Source organism: Salvia splendens, chromosome 18 (genome assembly GCF_004379255.2).
Source record: "Salvia splendens isolate huo1 chromosome 18, SspV2, whole genome shotgun sequence".
In the NCBI taxonomy this organism is placed as follows: Eukaryota; Viridiplantae; Streptophyta; class Magnoliopsida; order Lamiales; family Lamiaceae; genus Salvia; species Salvia splendens.
Genome location: NC_056049.1, coordinates 24727257 through 24745020, shown reverse-complemented (window position 1 = coordinate 24745020; position 17764 = coordinate 24727257). Strand labels below are relative to the sequence as shown.

Here is a 17764-nt window from a genome sequence, read left to right as displayed (position 1 = left end):
AGACTAATTTTTAACCTATTTTAAATTTAAATAATTATTAAATAAAATTAAAGAGTATTAATGTCAATTCTCTCTTATTAAAATTATTCTAAAACTGGAAAAACGGGACTCCTATTCGCGGACAGAGGGAGTACTATTTAACAGATCATATTTATCATTTTATTTTTCTAATTTAACATAATTATAATTGAGGCTTGAAAATTCAACAGTTACAGAAAATCTTTAAACAAAAATTGATAATATTAATAGTGTCAAATTATACCCCTTTGTTGTGTTAGTATTACTATATCAATATTCATTTTTATTAAGCTATAAAATTATAATTTGATCATTTTCTTTTTTAATAAAATATAATGTACTTTATTTTTTGTATATTTATTCTCTATCTTATTGATTAAAAAGTTGTTTAGTTTACTAAATATACATAGGCTATTCAAGTATGAGGGATATCAATCTAACAAAATATTGTTTTTTTTCCGACTCAGTCTACTACTATGAGAAAAGATAGCAGATGATACTCAAAGAAACAAGATGGTTGAGGCATTTTTTTAGAAATAAGATTTAAGAAATTATTGTATTAAAGATTAAAGTTGAGAGATAAAGTATGAAAGATACAAAAAAAATTGCATTTAATACAACATAAACCGTCTTTTATGCAATCCGCGAAAATCTATCTATATCGTCCACTAATTTTGTTACTTAATAATGTTGTTATGTTGCATATATGTGCCACGTGGTAGCATGTAGTTGGAAGGATATTATTTTAATTTGCATTGTTTTTGAAGTACACCCCTAATACCACATCACCATCAAAGTGAAAATAATAATTAGAGGGGGGAGGATGGAAAAGATGGGAGTGTATCACCATCAAATGTGAATTTCATGAAGTGTATTATAGAGAAAGATGGAAAATGAAATGATTACCATATCTGGTGGAACAATAGATAAAACTCCCAATTGTGAGCTCCGAAAGCCGAATTACCTTGCGAAGATCCAGACCATCGATCACCAATATACGCCCTCGAAGAGAGAGCGATCTACCCTGCGATGTAAACCATTTGGCCCGAGAGCTCAGTACCAACGGCTTTGGCATATCTTTCTAACTGTGTTTCGAAGAACTTCCTCTGACTCGGATCAAGCGCATGTTTAATATCCTTCAACAGATGGTTTACAAAGATTATCACATCATGGCACAACAAGAGTAAACATTTTGATTAGAGAATATGGCAGGGGTACCTTGTATCGGAGACGAAGTCTTCTTTTTCCAATCAAAACATTGTCAAAGTCAGCATCGTCCAGGACCACAGTGGCTGAGGCACCAACTTCCGAGTCTGATTCAACGTCGGATGAATCCGAGTCAAGTTCAGTCATTTCATCATCATGCATGCCAACATCATCCGTGGTCTCCTGGTCAAGCTCATTTTGCTGCTCTTCCATGTGCTCATCACTCACCTTCAGCGGCGATGAATCTTCGTTTTGTAGAGTGGCGTGATCTGATAAGACCACATACTTTTTTCTATCAAGAAGTGGCTTTGCGATATCATATGGAACCCACCTGAAAAAATAGAATACCATAAGTTACAACAGAACTGGAATGCAATTAAATTAGTCAGACAATCAAAACTTCAGAATGATTAATAAGTTAATATGATGCATGAGATGCTCTCTGTAAACTTACTCGTAGCGAAGAGGACAGAGGAGCTCAGATGGTCGATATGCAGCTTTGTACCTCATCTTGCTGCACGAGTGAATATAATAGCCAAGATAATAGTACTGAAGCATTGGGCAACGTACTTGGTTCGCCTGAACACATTTGATTTCTTCTAGAGCTGAATATTTCCCAAGTGATAGAAATGCATAATCAGGATCCCAAAATAAATACTTGCTCGACAAACACTTTGGCAATATATCAATAACTCCAACAGCAATTAGCTTCCCATCTACCACATACTGCTGATGGAAAGAGCCAAAGCCACATGGGGGCACCGAGCCATCGCCATTTGGTGGAACATATACTAAAGGAGTGTCAACCAAAAATCTCTTGTATGAGCTTTCAGTCACATGCTCAGGTGTATCGTTATGCACCCTGAGTTGATATTTTCTGTACAAACAGTACTCTTCATAATCAAAGCTAGATTTATTTAATCGAATCTCAATCCTCCTTTCTTGGCTGCCTCCTCCAGTGTTATTCTTTACAGTTCTTTTATTCGCATCAGCATCTGGGAGAGGAGTTTTGGAGCCTGTGCTTCTACCAACTTCCACCAGATCAGCCTTTTCTATAGAAGAATAGAAATTTATGTGTCCGTTGCAAGCTCTAACTGAAAAACCATGGGATTGTCCTAGCTGCTTCAAGTGGCTCACTAAAATTTCAGCAGTCTTCTGAGGGGAAAGGTCAGAGACATCTTTGTTCCCTCCAAGTCCATGTTCAACTGATTTCACATGCTCAGCTTCTTTCTTTACTCGCCGTATAGTAGCTACAATCTGGAAGGCAACATTGCAGGAGAACACCAGTTCTTCTGAGTTTTCTGCTTGCAATTTTCTTTTAGCTGGTGTTACTTGTTTGACGGAAGCCTTTGGCAGCTGTATGTTAGCAGGTAATTCGCCAGATTCTACACATAGCTCTACTGTTTTATCAATCTGGTCTGACAAGAGATGCGCAGACTGACCAGTTTTATCCTTATCTTTGCCATCAACTTTGGAGGAATCCACTGTAGCAGTTTTTTTTTTGTCGTTATCTCCAGAGCTGGAAGCGGCCGCAGAATTCAGCTCATTAGCTGACTTGCCTGTTGTGGTCACATCTAATGTGCGAGTTAAAAACCTAGAAAGATCAACTCACATTTAGCTATTTACCCATTGGAAATTTTCCAAAATAAGGATTCTTTGTGAAATATACTAAAATCGAGGAAGCATCAAGACTGTAAGGGAAATTCAAGCAGATAAAAAATATTACCTACGGGAATTATGCTAGGAAACTGACAGGTTCCTTATCATGTCTTTAGTCAAATAGGCAAACGCAAATCATAGGACAATCAATTTCAGAAAATTTATTAGTATTTTAAAAGCTGGCCAACTAACAAGCCGTTTATAGAGCTCATGTGCACTAATATAGACAACCAGCAGAAGGCTTGCACTAAGTAAATAAATGAATTAATTTGCATACAATGAAATGCTGGAGTTTTGGGTATACCTTTGCATCTTTTTAGACACGCGCACTTGTTCCTTTGAAGGAACAAAGTCAGCAGCTTTGAGACGAATAGTATATGAGGGGCAGCATGTTTTCTCCATATCGGATTTGTACAGGAAACAGCCAGATCTTCTCCAGCCTCTGTCAAGGAGAGCTAGAGCAAAGAAAACCTTCAGAAAACTCAGCCTAGTCTAGTGAAAATTATACAGCATCACCATTCACCAATTAAATTTTAGTACCAAAATTATTAACAGTATATATTCAGATCCATGTAACAGACAAAAAATGCACTTGCTTTGGTGTTTAATTTCTCTCACATAGAAAATATGAGCCACAGGGCTATTTAAGAGTGCTCGTCAGCATAGCACATTTCGTAAATGATAACCACTAGAATTTATATACTACTGATTTAAACCTGATTAAATAAATGAATCTCGAAAGTAGCAAGTTATCAAACGGATTCCCAAGGTATGAAAACAAAGCAGTGGGAGCAAATTACTGAAGGGGAGTGATAGCACTTTATTAACAATTTAACACACCACACAACAGAATTTAGCTGTAGATAGATCACTGCCACACAAAAGAATTTCAAGTATAATAATATGGAAGGAATCAAGCAAAACTAACCTTGATAATCGTCAACCGTCAAACTATGTGCCCAAAGCCCTACAAAATAAGATTTCCAAAATTCATAACATTCATTTACATCATCATCAAGCTCAAAAATTGCGATTCTCATCAATCATCTAATCATAGAAAAAAACAATTCTCTCCAAACGAATAACTACATCAAAAACCTAACCTCAAATCCCCAATCATTTCTCCTACCGAAAACGCATTTCTAATTGCTAAAGTGACAGTTCGTTCACTTATTCAAAACTTCCATAGCAGAATCATACAAATCGGGGAGCCACGAGCAATCGATGCACTCACCATGAGAAACACTGGTGCGGGCGCCAGATTTGCAGTAGCCACAAGTGCTTTTCCGGCGACCGAAGTCTTCGACCACGCTTTCGCCTCTTCCACCCCCGCCGCTGGTGCTCGCTTCGCTCCGCATCTTCTTGGCATCCGCCATCTCCGATGTTTACTATTTAGAATTTCAAGGATTTGCAGCAAATTCTCCGAGTTTCTGATTCGGCAGTGGAATCAATTCGGCAATTTTGCTTCTATTGAGACTCTCCCTTTCCTTTTCCTTTAATTCAAAATTCATTCTTTTAAGACAAAAAATAACAATGAAAATATCATAAAAATATAAAAATATCACTCTGTAAAAGTTGTTTTTTATGAAAAAAAGTACTCCCTTTGTCCCATTAAAATGACTCACTTTCATTTTCGGTTTGTCCTAATCAAGATGACTCATTATTAAAAACGGAATCATCTTTATCTCACTTTATTCTCTCTCTTACTTTACTCTCTCCACTAACACACAAAATAAACATGCATAAAAATCCATGCCGCCCAAGGAAGGGGTCATCTTCCTCGGGACGGAGGGAGTAATTAGTTCTAACTATCCTAATCCGATAATTACATGTAGGGATATTAACATAAATAAATATTCGTTCTTTGTTAATTGTGTCGTTTTTCTACTTTGAAAAGTTATTTCTTCATCTTTTTTACTTTATTCGTTCTTCATTTAACACATTATTCTGAATATTCGTGTCAAGAAAAAAGTGTTTCGATTAATCATCAATTGAACCAATTAAATCACAGATCGATGTTCTTTTTGATTAATTAATAGTAATTGGATTAGTCCAAATGATTGAATAATTATTTGAAAGCTACATTAATAAGCACCGTCAAATAAGTATATTTATAGGCTGATTTGACTGAGTAAACTATAAATTATTATTAGCTCTATTGATAGTAACTTCATTGATAAGCTCCATCATCAATGATCATACTAGTAAGTAATCCGAATTTGCATTTTAACTTTAATACAATGGCGGATTTAAGGAGGCTTGGAGAGACAGGCCGACCATCTGAAAAAACCTAAATATCTAATTATAATCGAACTGAAAATAAAAGATCACTTTATTTATGTGTAGAAATATATTCGATCAATAGATGTCTATATTATATTTAGTTGTATAATAGTTGAGTTAGTGGTCATTGTCTCATTGATCAACCCTCATATTATTTTGTTATTTTTATTGCATTTTGACTAATTTTCTAAAGATAGTTGTATATTACTCCGGCGTATTTTAAACTATAAAATCTAATAGCTTTGGTAAAATAAATATTGATATAATAATATAATCACAAAATGTCAATAGATTCCTATTAAAATGAAATTGATAAATAAAGAATAAACCAAAAGCAGAAAAGCTACAGAAATTTGTCAATCATCAAATCCATCCTCAAAATTTACCGTCCATGGCAAGCCTATGGCGAGCTGTGGTTGGCTCAGCCGAAGCCGGCGCAGACGACTACGACGGCGTCGAGTTCTGGGGCGCGCCGGAGCGCGCCGGCTGGCTGACGAAGCAGGGCGAGTACATCAAGACCTGGCGGCGCCGCTGGTTCGTGCTGAAGCAGGGGAAGCTCTTCTGGTTCAAGGAATCCACCGTCACCCGCGCCTCCCGCCCCCGCGGCGTCATCCCCGTCGCCGATTGCCTCACCGTGAAGGGCGCCGAGGACGTGCTGAATCGCCAATTCGCGTTCGAGCTGTCCACCCGGAGCGAGACGATGTACTTCATCGCCGATTCGGAGAAGGAGAAGGAGGACTGGATCAACTCGATTGGCCGATCCATCGTTCAGCAGTCGAGGTCGGTTACCGATAACGAAGTTCTCGATTACGATAGCCGCAAGGGTTAGGGGTGAAATCGGTGTGCCCTAATTTTTCTGATCTTTGCTTTTTTATTTTATGGTGGTGTTGGTATATCAATAAATTTTCAATTATGTTTTGCTTTGTGTTTCTGGAAAGTGTATTTGGTGTTAATTGTGATAAATGCTGTAAATTGTGCATCAATTTGTGTTTGCTTATTCAGTTACTTGCTTGTTTGAGATTGGATTTTGTTCCTATTTCTGCAGACTTGAACTTAGGTAGTTGAATCTCTAAAAAAACTTCAAATTCTGTTTTGCTGTGGTTTTGTGGAAAGTGTAGTTGGTGTTAATTGTGATAAATGCAGTAAATTGTGGCATCAAATGGTGTTTGAGTTTAAGTTTGGGAATTCCTCCACTCTTCCAAATGCTAGGAGTTTCTGTCTCTTGATAGGTTCTTTATGGAATCTCCAACCATCTTGTTTTCGGGCTCGTTCAAACTCGTTGGTATCCCTCTGATTTGGAAAATCAAACTCAACCGAGGTGGTGATCAAATGCCTCGACTCTTCCCATTGCTAGGAGTTGCTATGTCTTGATAGTTTGTAAGTTGCAGCTCCAATTACCTTACTTGTTTCGGGCTTCAAACTTAGTTGGTATCTCTCGGATTTGGAAAATCTAAAAGCATCAACCAATGTGGTGATCAAATGTGTGTATTCTTGTTTTACTAGTGCACCTTACAATGATGATAACGAGCAGGAAGTCATGTTAATGAAAACATATTCGATGTTTGATGCCTAGTTTGTAAGCTTGCATCAGGGGAGTTTTCAAGCAACTTCTCTCACTCTTTGCTGATTACATAGTTTGTTTTTAAACTGCTTAGCAGCTAGCAGTTAGCACCTAGAGTATGTGTGGTTATAGTTCTAAAGGTGAAATCTTTAGATGTGATTTCTCTGTCTTAACTGCTGAAATTTCCAGTGGAATTGATTAGAAAAGGTGATACATTTTCGTGTGAACTTGTTGTCATGTACGTTTACTTAGATGTGATTCTATTGTTATGTTAGATAACTGTTGAAATTTATGAGGCAATATGGGATATCAGCATTGTGAATTGTATTACTATTGAATGAGATTTGCTATTTTTGCTCTTTTCAATGTGTTTTTTGCTTGCAATTCTTATTTGGATCTCTTAAGCCAATTTGTGCAGCGAATCTTCCATATGCTTGCAATCGCGAACCACTCAAATAGTAAGTCAGGAATAATAATTAAATGTATAATTTTTAGGTAAAAATCTAATCTTTTTTTCTTTAATGCATGTAATTGTGTCGCATTACAGAGAAGGCTTTACAAAGATCATCAACCAGATTCAACCTTATTAAAAATGGAACCTTTAAACAGATATAGCTCTAAATCCCAGAAAAATGCAACCTTTGAGAGGGGGATTTCAAATTCAATTAATTACTGTACAAGCCTATATCAATATCACCAATAAAGAATTCTTGATAAATTAGCAATGATATATATATATATATATATGATAGAAATCTATGGTTCCATCTTAAAACCAATTGGCGATAAGATGAGAGGCCCATGAGACTTATATAGTGGATTAAGCTCTTTGTGTACATCGATGTTAGATATTATTATATTCATTTTTATGTTTCAATTGACAACACCCTCCCTCAAACCCGTCAAGGTGAATCTTGGAGGGGTTGAACTTTTTTATAATCGATTGGACAATCAGCCCAATTTTTTTTCGATCGGTTGGACCACTAGCCCAAATTTTCAGCTCATTTATAATGCTGGGCCAGTCATTTTTTTTTCGGTTTCAGCCCAGATATACTGCTGGGTCAGTTAAATATGACCCACAGTCGGCGACCTGCTCTGATACCATGATAGAAATTCATGGGTTCCATTTTAAAACCAATTGGTGATAAGAGGAGAGACTCATGAGACTTATATAATGAATTAAGCTCTTTATATACACCGATGTGAGATATTATTATATTCATTTTTATGTTTGCCAACAATATACACTATTTAAAGATAGAATTCTTGATCAATTAGCAAGAATTAGCAATGATAAACATACTACTATCATAAAGAAGTGTGTATTTTTTCATGATTGAGTGTACTTTTATCATCAATACTAGGTTTTTTTTATGACTCACATTTTCAATAGAATATAAATCAAACAGAATTAGCAAGAATAATCAAATATTATGAATCATGAATGAACTCGAAACATTCTATATTCAAATATTGGATAATCAAAATAAAACTCAGTTCTAGCTTAAGATTTTCCCATCATAACAAAAAAAATTACAGAACACAAAAACACATTCAATCAGTTGCCAAACAGAGACTCATCAATCTCAATCTTAACCACCTCGCCGTCATCATACTTGTCTTTCCTCGGCGGAAGCGGCGGCGCTGGCACCCTCGGCGGCCCTCTCCCCTTCTTCTTATCCTTCGGCCTTGCCTTCACACACCAAAAAAACCCACAAATTGTATGAATAAATGCCCAAAACAGAAAATCAAAAAATTACTAATAATTTAGCGTAATAAACCCACATTTCCGAACGAGTGATTGAACCGCTTCCCCCTTGCTGTTTTCTTGTCCCCTCTGCCGCAGAAAACTGAATCCAAAAATTAAAAAATTAGAGAGAGAGGAGAGGGAGGGAGGAGAGAGAGTTTACTTACTGAGGGGAAGAGTGGGGGCGGGAGGGGAGATGGAGAGGGAGGAGGAGGGGTTGAATAGGGCTTGGGATTTGGAGAGAGAGAGAGAAGGGGGGATTGTGAGGGTTCTGGCCGCCATTGGAGGAGCTCCGATTCCGAGCAATAGAGACGCCATTATCTGTGGAATTGAGTGACCAAATTGTGAATCGGTGGATTTTTAAGGATTTTGTTTTGGATAGAATATGATGCTGCAACTACGTCGTTTGTAAAGAATTTCTGATTTTTCACAACTTACTCCCTCCGAGAATATGTACTTTGGGATCGGCACGGGTTTTAATGTAAAATTGGTGAAGTAAGAGAGAGGTTGAGAGAAAAGGTAAATAAAGTATTGTTAGTGGAAAATTAGTTCCACCTTGTTAGAGAGGAATGGCTTTCCAAAATTAGAAAGTGCATATTCTTGTGGGACGGACTAAAAAGGAAAGAGTGCATATTCTTGAAGGACGGAGAGCGTAATTTTTATTTACACTTCAAAAATAACTCAATTTAAAATTATAACATACATCTAACCTGGTACTGACATGTGGCACGTAAGAGGCAAAATAATAGCATTACAATGCAAAAAAAAAACGTTAATAGACTTTGTAGATTGATTTACACGGATATATATGTAGACGGATTGCATTATAGATAGGTTTTGTTGCATTATTTGAGTCAATGTCTATAATGTAACATAAATTGCCTATAATTCAAAATAAACAGTCTATAATGCAACCAGTGTAAATCCATTATAGTGTTCATTAATGTTTATTTGCATTATAGCATTGATATTTTGCATCATACATGCCGCATGTAGCACGTGGTTAGAAGTATGTTAAGACTCTAAAGGTGGATGAACACTAGTGCTCCCGGGGAGTTTTAGGCTTAATGTAGTTTTTATTTGATTGGTACATGAAAGAATGAATATTTTGATTTGAGACTTTGAATGATACAAAATGCAAGTATAGTAGTATAACAAATTAGAAAGAATTTAATTAGCATAGTTCAGAGAAATTAACCCTGTGGTTTTGACATCAACCGGCCTTGGAGGGTTTATATCGACTCGAAGACAAGTGAGCCGCAACGGTAAGACGATAGCCTTTCCCTCGACAATTTGCCTTTCAACATGACAATAGATCGAATTTGTTTGGTAAGACGATTCCCCTCTAACCAAAAGTTCGAGAGTCTGAGAGCAAATGTGAAACCACTGATTCTATTTGAAGGGAAAAAATTGTAGTTTCAACATAATTTACATATAAAAACTAAAAGGACAAAGCAAGAAGAAAAAAAAAAGAGCACTTGCATTGAGCTAGTAAGCCTAAAGCATGAGCCCTGATATACTGTACTTTGTAAAACGCTAGAGCATAACAAACACTATTCTAACAAAGCTAGTTAGATTCCAAATCAGGCACCATAGCTCCGTTATGAGCAATCAACTCCCGACTGCGGAGCTGGGCCGGGGGAGAGCTATCCGCCCTTGCTGGTTCTGGGGCAGCGTTGTTGACGAAAGCCGACTCAGCCAGATCGATGGCCCGGGCCAGACCAGCAGATTTGCGTTCACACTCGAGTTGCTCGTCCTCTGGTTGGCTATCGGCCACGATTCCAGCACCCGATTGGAGGTGCGCTATCCATTCCTGGCGCCTGTTGCCGTCCTTGTACGAATACATTGTGTCGTAACGGACTCCAGTGGGGAAGACGATTGTCCTCAGAGTCAACGCGATGTCCATGTCGCCTATGAAGGAGACCCCTCCGAACCCACCGCTGTATGGTCCTCGCCTTGTTGGTTCGAATTCATCAATCAGCTCCATAGCCCTCACCTGAAGAAGGGGACACAAAACACGAATCTTATCGACTCACAAATACGAGAAAACAATATAGCACATCCGGAATTGTTTGTGATTTTAGCAAGAGAAGCACTAAACAAGAATTAATACTAGTGACTAAGTCTTGTGTCAGCATATATATCATGAAGATACCCGTTGGAGAGAGAGATATCATTGTGGTTTAGTCGAGTTAAATTCAGTGCATAAACTCGTATAAGCAAGAGCTGCATCGTTACCTTTGGTGCTCCACTAACTGTTCCAACGGGAAGTGCAGCACGCAGTGCATCCCAAGCCGTCAGATGATCTAGTAACTCCCCAGTTACCTATAATCATAATTTACCACGGAATATGGAATAGTTCTTGAGCAACCGGAAAAAAACAATGGCGATTCAATAAGAAACTATACAACTAAAATCATATTCTTACAGTGGAGCTTATGTGCATCACATGGGAATATCGTTCAATAGTTTTGAGCTTTTCCACTTTGACTGAACCAGATTTGGAAACCTGGCAAAAAATTATAAATATAGGTACATCAGATAAGACACGATCTTGATTGGATAGAAAGGCCAAATATTCCAATTTAAAATCATTTTCATTATGTTGAGATCGATGGTTCAAACACTCCACATCTCCCCCCATCCCCAAGTACAGAAGAAATAATGTATGGAGTAACAAGTGAATGTAAAGCATGTTAATCCTCGCTACTTAACTAACTATTCATATAATATTAGGACTAATTTCTGTAATTTTATTACAATCATGTTATCAAAAACAGAAAATAGAGATATGGTGTCAAAAGTTTCCTTCTAGATTTCAGTATAATTTTTGTCTAAAAAGAGTAATGTCAAATATGAACAATAAACAAACCTTGCCAACATCGTTCCTGCCCAGATCAACCAGCATAATATGTTCTGCGCATTGCTTCTCATCCTGTAAAAGGTTCATCTCCAACATTTCATCCTCAGCGCTTGTCTTCCCTCGTTTAGTTGTCCCAGCCAAAGGTCGATTAACAACCTTTTTCTGTCAATACAGCAACATTCAAATGTGTCAGGTGTGTTTGTCCATATGACAAATAAATGTTGATAATTTCAACCATGTAAAATGAGCACATCATCAAAGACAAACTGATATCAAGCTATAAGTTTACCTTATTAACACGAACAAGAATTTCTGGGCTCGAAGCAACCATAACGCAACCTCTAACCTGACATGGAGCAAAAGTGAAAATGGTATGTTGAGTTCTTGACTCATTAAAACTACTGAATACTAGACCCAAACAAAAAAACAACCTGCAAGTAACTCATATATGGACTTGGATTCGCAACTCTCAGAGCTCTGTATACTTCGAATGGGTCAGCAAATGTCCTTCTTTCAAAGCGTTGACTCAAAACAATTTGAAAGATATCCCCAGCCAAAATATGCTCTTTAGCCTCTAAAACACCCTTCATGTATTCCTCGCTTGTCATGTTCCTCTTGTATTGAGAAACGTCAAAATCAGGAGTGCAGAAATCAACACGAGCTGGAGCTAGCCGTGGACTGCAAAATGGTGATAAACGCATAGGTATACAAAATGACAATATTCATAATTTAAGGATGAAATGTAAAATACTCACGAATCAATGTCTTGAACTTTTGAAACCAATCTTTCCAAGCGTTTCATTCCTTCGTTGTAAGCTTTTTTAGCAGATGAATATTGATCTAAGCGCACCCAATGGATTATATATGCTTTCTGAGAAGAATATCATAGATATAATGTCCATTGATGATCCCAATATGAAATAAGAAGAAATGAAAGCTACAAAGCGCAAACTTGAGATAAAGAGATATCAATGTGAGACTATTGAGAAGGAAGAATCATAAGGCTGCAAAATTGTTAATGACAAATGATCCACATAAAATCAACCGGTGTACCTTGTCCACGTGATCAAAAACGATTACGTCATCATACAGTCCAAGATGAACGTCAGGCAGATTTCTGTCATCTTCTGGAGCGCTAGAGAAAGGAAGCTTTTTCTTCTCCGCGTAACGAATTGTATCATATGAGAAAAATCCAACCCACCCACCTGTTGAGAAGGTAAAAAAATGAGAGTATCTTAAATATTATAACTACAGATGCAGTTTGTTTACACACATAATACAAGGGTGAGAGAAAATGCATATGGCTCATATCATTACCTCCTGGCTACTGGCTACTGCCAATGAAGCGAAACCAAAACCAATTGCTTTAATTAACCCCATGAAGACATATGCAATCCCTTTTCACTTAAAACTTTCAGTTGTCAGGGAAATATTATATCAATGTATGAGCATACATGTATGTATTGGGCTTATATGTAGTCAGGCATACTAAGAAAAAACCATTGTTTTGGCAAATATGAAACATATAATAGTATCTTTTCCAGTTCCATAACAACAATTTTCATATAAGAGACTATTCCATAATATCACACGAAAGTTCCAAACAAGGGGGTTAAACATGCGTCAGCAAGAACCAGAACGCCAAAACGATGCTTCCACAAGATCCAAAAAAATAACATACATAATTGTACAAAACATGCAATTAAAAAGCTAATGAGTCCATGAAACATGTTTAAAAGGCAAGTATAAACACTATTCATATTTTAACGAGACTAATCCTCACCACAAAACGCCTCTGGAAGGTCATCGACTAGTTGTGGCCTCCAGGATTCTGAAATGCTTCTCGGAACTATCATAGGATCCTCTACAAACCTCTCGACTATCTTCCCAGAGGCGTGATCCAGAATCGTAACTTTATGCTCTTTTGCGAGAACTTCAACGGCTGGTTGTGCCCCAAGCACACTGTAACGACCCTACAAAAATAGCAACAGAGCTTACTCGAGTTATAACTAGAATCCATACACATGCATGTACATCTAATTCAGCAACAAACAAGAATCAGATGGAAAAATCAGCCTCTTACAACACTCGATGAGCGAAATCCAGGCTCAACAGATTCAAACAGGAAGCTCGGAGCCTCTCTGTCGTCCTCCTTCACCAAGCACCGGTAAGCCAGCACCGGCGTCAGATGATCCGAGAATATGCATTTGTACAGCGGAATTATGTTTCCAGTTTCAGCCGCTTCAACAAATCTCTTCTCATCCACCTCTACACAGCTCACCAAATTAAAAAACTCATCAACATGCCGCTCAATTTTCCAGTATTTAAAAAAATTAAATAGGCATAAACACAACTTAAATCATCACTGAATTTGAAATCGCTTCAATTTAATTCCCCAACTCCAGATTCCTCGTGAAATTAAAACTAAAATCAAAGCTCAAAGCTCAAATCGCAGCAAATTAAGTATCACAAAACACGAAAGCATCAAAATGCAATAGCTCAGAAAAGTCGATTCAAACCTAGAGCACTCATCCTCGAAGAAGAGCATCGGAATGTTGTGCGGAGGCGGAGCGAGACGGTGGAGCTACCGCTTCTTCTGGAAACGGCAGCGACGGACGGCGGAGATGCTCTCCACACCGCCAGTGACGGCTTCTGAGAGAACGTTAAAGCTTGCATTTGCATTTGCATTGCCATAGCTAAGAACTTGCAGTGGTGTGACTGTGGGTTTTGTGTGAGAGAGAATGGTGAAAATCGGAAAATTGTAAGCGCTATTTATATTAAAATAGAAATGAATAGTGATATTTAAAATTTATTACAAGCTTGACTTGAATAAAAACGGTTACCTTACCTATTAATGCGGTTGGCGCTTATAACTTTTTAGCATATACTCGGCATGCTCTTCCTTTTCATTTTTCTTTTTTAGTATATATTCGATTACTCGAGAGTCGAGATTAATTTTAATATTTTTTAAATTAATTTTCCACCAAAAAAAATTCCAAAAAATTAAATATCGATCATATATATTTAATTAAAACAATAATCATAAAACTATTAAACATTACACGCCTATGTTTATAGCTTATCTCAATATATATTCTTATGTAAATCAGGGATATTCTAATAAATGCATGTTACTTTCATAATTCTAAAGTGAAATATCGATCTTATATAGTCGATTGAGTGTGTTTGTATATAGTAGGCATGCACAAATCGAATCGGCCCGGCGGTTAACCGCCGGTTCATGAACCGGAACCGGCACCGGCGGTCGGGCGGTTCAAGCGGACCGGTTCAGGTTCGGAAATATGACGAACCGTAATCGGCGGTTCAGCGGTCCCAACGGCAGATTACGGCTAGGGCGTAGGGTTGCAGGCGAGGTGTGTAGAAAAATCGCCAGTTTTCGTCAGAAACCGCCGGTTTGAACCGCCGGTTTCCGACGGTTCCGGTGCTTTTTCAGGTGGCAGAGCGTAGGTGACAGTGTATAGGCCTGAAAACCTATCAGAAACCGCCGATTTTCGTCAGAAACGTGGACTGAACCGCCAGTTCAAACGGTAAACCGGCCGAATTTGAAATTTGAAATTTTTTTTCTTCCAATTTTACTCATATAAATACCCTACTTTCCCCGTCATTTTTACTCACTCCATTCTTGTGTTAACAAGGATTTCCTTCTCTCAATCTCAATTTCTCTATTCTCTCATCATTCTCTCTAATTGCTCAAGTTGTTTACTAGTTACTACTTACTACTATATTTGTTGTTGTGTTCGTAATTTACCATTTATTCAATACTCCATATTCCATACTACTTTCATTTTGCACTATGTCTTCTTCTCGTGGTGGACCGGGACGTGATGATCGGGGCAAAGGAATTGCCCAAGATCAAAGTAGTCGTCCCTCAAAATCAAGGCAACCTAGTCGTCGAGAAGTTATGGAATAGGTTTCCCGAGTGGCGGCTGAACGCATGCAAGTAAGTTCTAAAAAATAAAATTATTTGTACAATTCATAATTTCATAAGATTGAGTTTTTAAATTTTTTTTTTCTGCGTTCCTAATTAAAACTTCAACTTATATACTCCCTCCGTCCCCCAAAATTCGTCACCATTTGACCCGGCACGGGTTTTAAGAAATATAATAGAAAGTGGGTTGAAAAAGTTGGTGGCATATGGGTCCTACTTTTATATATTAGTTTTATAATAAAATGTGAGTGTGAATGAGTTAGTGGAATGTAGGGTCCACTACCAAAAATGGTAAAAGTGAAATGTGACCAATATTTAGGGTCGGACGAAAAAGGAAATAGGTGACAAATTTTCAGGGACGGAGGGAGTAATATTTATAGATTGAAGAAGATCATAGGATTGTCATGCTACTCGCTGAAATGCATCAAGGTGGGGGGGTGGTGGTAGTTCCCAACAACAAGAGGACGAGTACGACGTGTCTATATCATCGGACTCGGACAACAATGATGATAGATCTCATTCTCATATTCCGTCTAGCACCGGCGGAAATGAGGACATGTCTCCTCCCCCTCCACCCACTAATACTACAAAAGCTTTGAAATCTGATATTTTTGTTAAACACTACAAGAAGGTCCCGGTGGTGATTCCAAGTCCTCATGATCCGCACTCTCAAGAAGAGACATCGGCGTTTCATGCATATTATAACTACTGTGATAAAGTCTACAAATTTGCGAGTGGTGGGGATATGGCACCCTCCGTCGTCATTTGGGGACAAAGCATCCGGTAGAATGTGGCACTATCTCTACCCAAACCCAACTAAACTTCCAACCCAGTGGCTCAGGTTCGTCAGGTATGCCTCTTTTTAAATATGATTAAAAAAATGTTGTTGACGTTATGACTAGATGGGCTGCAATGAAGCATTTTCCTTTTAATGTTTATGATGACAAAAAAATTGAGGTTACTATGCAAAGTGGTTTGAACGTAGCTATCAAAAGAGTAGGTCGAATGACCGTTCAACGATCTACCGTTAGACAATGTTTGGAGAAAAAAGTTTAATTATCACGTTATTTGCTAAACTTGGGACACAAAGTGAACATTTGCTCAGATGTATGGACTGATTATTTTAGCCGGCATTCATACATGGGCATTACGGTTCACTTTGTGGACAATAGTTAGACTTTGAACAAACGTTTAATTGATTTTAGAGAATTTGAGACACTACACACTGCACCCGAAATTACTTCTTTAATTATTCAAGTTTTGAATGAATTTCAATTATGCAATAAGATATTTTCTGTTGGTTTTGATAATGCAACTGCTAACACTGCAAGTATTAATGACTTGATTGCGGCTTGTGCTCTGGTTATTGGAGGTAAGTATTTTCATCAAAGATGCATATGTCATTTTTTGAATTTATGTGTACAAGATGCGCTTGAATTATGGCAAAAGCATGTTAGTCCTATTAGAACTGCAGTTAGATTAACCCATCAAAAGCCACATATTGGCAAAGCTTGGAAGAAGTATTGTCATCAAAAGAATGTAAGATATACGAATTTTACCATGGATGTGTCTCATAGATGAAATTCGACATATGATTGTCTGAATTCTACTTTGACGCATAAAGATGCTTTGTGTGATTTTTTTAGAACCTATCCCGTTCATGATTTATATCTTTCGCATAGTTGTTGGGATCATAGCGTGGCTTTATTTATATTGTTTAAATATTTCAAAAATGCAACTGTTGAATTATCGGGTGTTTATTATTGCACTATTGTTCGTGTTTTAGAGCATTGCATGTATATATCACACTTTTTTAAAACTGCGATGAAAAATGCTTACTCTTCACCAGAATTGATGTGTGTTTTATATTATATGATTGAGAAATGACTTAAGTATTTCAGTGAGATTCCAACTGTGTTTTTTATTGCAAAGGTCTTGGATCCAAAATGGAAATTAGCCAGTACCTCCAAGATTTTAGATTTTTATTATAACAATTTGAGTTCTATTGATCTTGGTCCACTTAAAGCATTGCAATCGGATACCAGAGACGAATTCGGAGTAGACCTCTCTGAAACATTTCAAATAAACTTCCCGAACAGGTCAATTATCCAACAAACCTTCGAGTCTAACTTGCGTGCTCTCTACACCGAATATGAAACCAAGTATAACAGTACCCACCAAGTCAGAAGACCTTCCCCTCCTCAACAACATAACTTTGGCTTCGCATTTCAACCCGATTATGTTGACCCTACGCGCAATTCCAATTAGCCGACCTATACAGCTACAGCACCGGCGGAAGGTCCTCAGGTACGGTAAGTGACTTAGATATATATTTCGATTCACTCTTTTCCTTTGGTGATGAAGGTCCTATTCCTCCCGCCCAAATCGACGTCCTCGATTGGTGGGGAACACACGAGAAATATTTTCCCATACTTGCGTCAATGGCCAAGGAGATTTTTTCTGTTCCGGCTTCCACTG

At 37.7% G+C, this 17764-nt stretch overlaps 4 protein-coding genes across 4 annotated transcripts; 1 reads left to right on the top strand and 3 right to left on the bottom strand.

The window, feature by feature from the left end:
• Nucleotides 1-744: 744 nt before the first annotated feature.
• On the bottom strand, nt 745-4389 carry LOC121776270 (arginyl-tRNA--protein transferase 2-like). Its single transcript, XM_042173433.1, has 6 exons — nt 4118-4389; nt 3812-3850; nt 3188-3338; nt 1679-2818; nt 1237-1555; nt 745-1154 (listed from the first exon to the last, which is right to left on the bottom strand). Exons 1-6 carry the CDS (start codon nt 4257-4259, stop codon nt 1038-1040), a joined length of 1908 nt encoding a protein of 635 aa, XP_042029367.1. The 5' UTR covers nt 4260-4389; the 3' UTR covers nt 745-1037.
• Nucleotides 4390-5471: 1082 nt separating this feature from the next.
• LOC121775794 (pleckstrin homology domain-containing protein 1-like) lies at nt 5472-6184 on the top strand. The gene has a single exon (XM_042172853.1). The coding sequence runs from the start codon at nt 5558-5560 to the stop codon at nt 5993-5995; it is 438 nt and encodes a 145-aa protein (XP_042028787.1). The 5' UTR covers nt 5472-5557; the 3' UTR covers nt 5996-6184.
• A 1988-nt stretch (nt 6185-8172) lies between these two features.
• On the bottom strand, nt 8173-8870 carry LOC121776360 (30S ribosomal protein S31, chloroplastic-like). The gene is made up of 3 exons (XM_042173531.1): nt 8642-8870; nt 8513-8577; nt 8173-8420 (listed from the first exon to the last, which is right to left on the bottom strand). Exons 1-3 carry the CDS (start codon nt 8790-8792, stop codon nt 8286-8288), a joined length of 351 nt encoding a protein of 116 aa, XP_042029465.1. The 5' UTR covers nt 8793-8870; the 3' UTR covers nt 8173-8285.
• A 978-nt stretch (nt 8871-9848) lies between these two features.
• Nucleotides 9849-14090, bottom strand: LOC121777467 (anthranilate synthase alpha subunit 1, chloroplastic-like). Its single transcript, XM_042174735.1, has 11 exons — nt 13857-14090; nt 13421-13605; nt 13121-13310; nt 12391-12542; nt 12093-12208; nt 11769-12015; nt 11627-11683; nt 11347-11499; nt 10903-10983; nt 10713-10799; nt 9849-10470 (listed from the first exon to the last, which is right to left on the bottom strand). The coding sequence occupies exons 1-11, from the start codon at nt 14029-14031 to the stop codon at nt 10042-10044; spliced, it is 1872 nt and encodes a 623-aa protein (XP_042030669.1). The 5' UTR covers nt 14032-14090; the 3' UTR covers nt 9849-10041.
• Between the last annotated feature and the right edge of the window lie 3674 nt (nt 14091-17764).

What these genes read in the sequence shown, in the direction of transcription:
- LOC121776270 (XM_042173433.1), bottom strand. Translation starts at nt 4,259, where the DNA reads ATGGCGGATGCCAAGAAGATGCGGAGCGAAGCGAGCACCAGCGGCGGG. An exon ending in CTCTGTCCTCTTCGCTACGA is followed by an intron (nt 1,556 to 1,678) that starts GTAAGTTTACAG and finishes CTATTTTTTCAG; the next exon opens with GTGGGTTCCATATGATATCG. An exon ending in GACTTCGTCTCCGATACAAG is followed by an intron (nt 1,155 to 1,236) that starts GTACCCCTGCCA and finishes CATCTGTTGAAG; the next exon opens with GATATTAAACATGCGCTTGA.
- LOC121775794 (XM_042172853.1), top strand. Translation starts at nt 5,558, where the DNA reads ATGGCAAGCCTATGGCGAGCTGTGGTTGGCTCAGCCGAAGCCGGCGCA.
- LOC121776360 (XM_042173531.1), bottom strand. Translation starts at nt 8,792, where the DNA reads ATGGCGTCTCTATTGCTCGGAATCGGAGCTCCTCCAATGGCGGCCAGA. An exon ending in CGCCCCCACTCTTCCCCTCA is followed by an intron (nt 8,578 to 8,641) that starts GTAAGTAAACTC and finishes TTTTGGATTCAG; the next exon opens with TTTTCTGCGGCAGAGGGGAC. An exon ending in TCAATCACTCGTTCGGAAAT is followed by an intron (nt 8,421 to 8,512) that starts GTGGGTTTATTA and finishes TGGTGTGTGAAG; the next exon opens with GCAAGGCCGAAGGATAAGAA.
- LOC121777467 (XM_042174735.1), bottom strand. Translation starts at nt 14,031, where the DNA reads ATGGCAATGCAAATGCAAATGCAAGCTTTAACGTTCTCTCAGAAGCCG. An exon ending in TTCGAGGATGAGTGCTCTAG is followed by an intron (nt 13,606 to 13,856) that starts GTTTGAATCGAC and finishes TGAGCTGTGTAG; the next exon opens with AGGTGGATGAGAAGAGATTT. An exon ending in CAGTTAGTGGAGCACCAAAG is followed by an intron (nt 10,471 to 10,712) that starts GTAACGATGCAG and finishes CCCCTTCTTCAG; the next exon opens with GTGAGGGCTATGGAGCTGAT.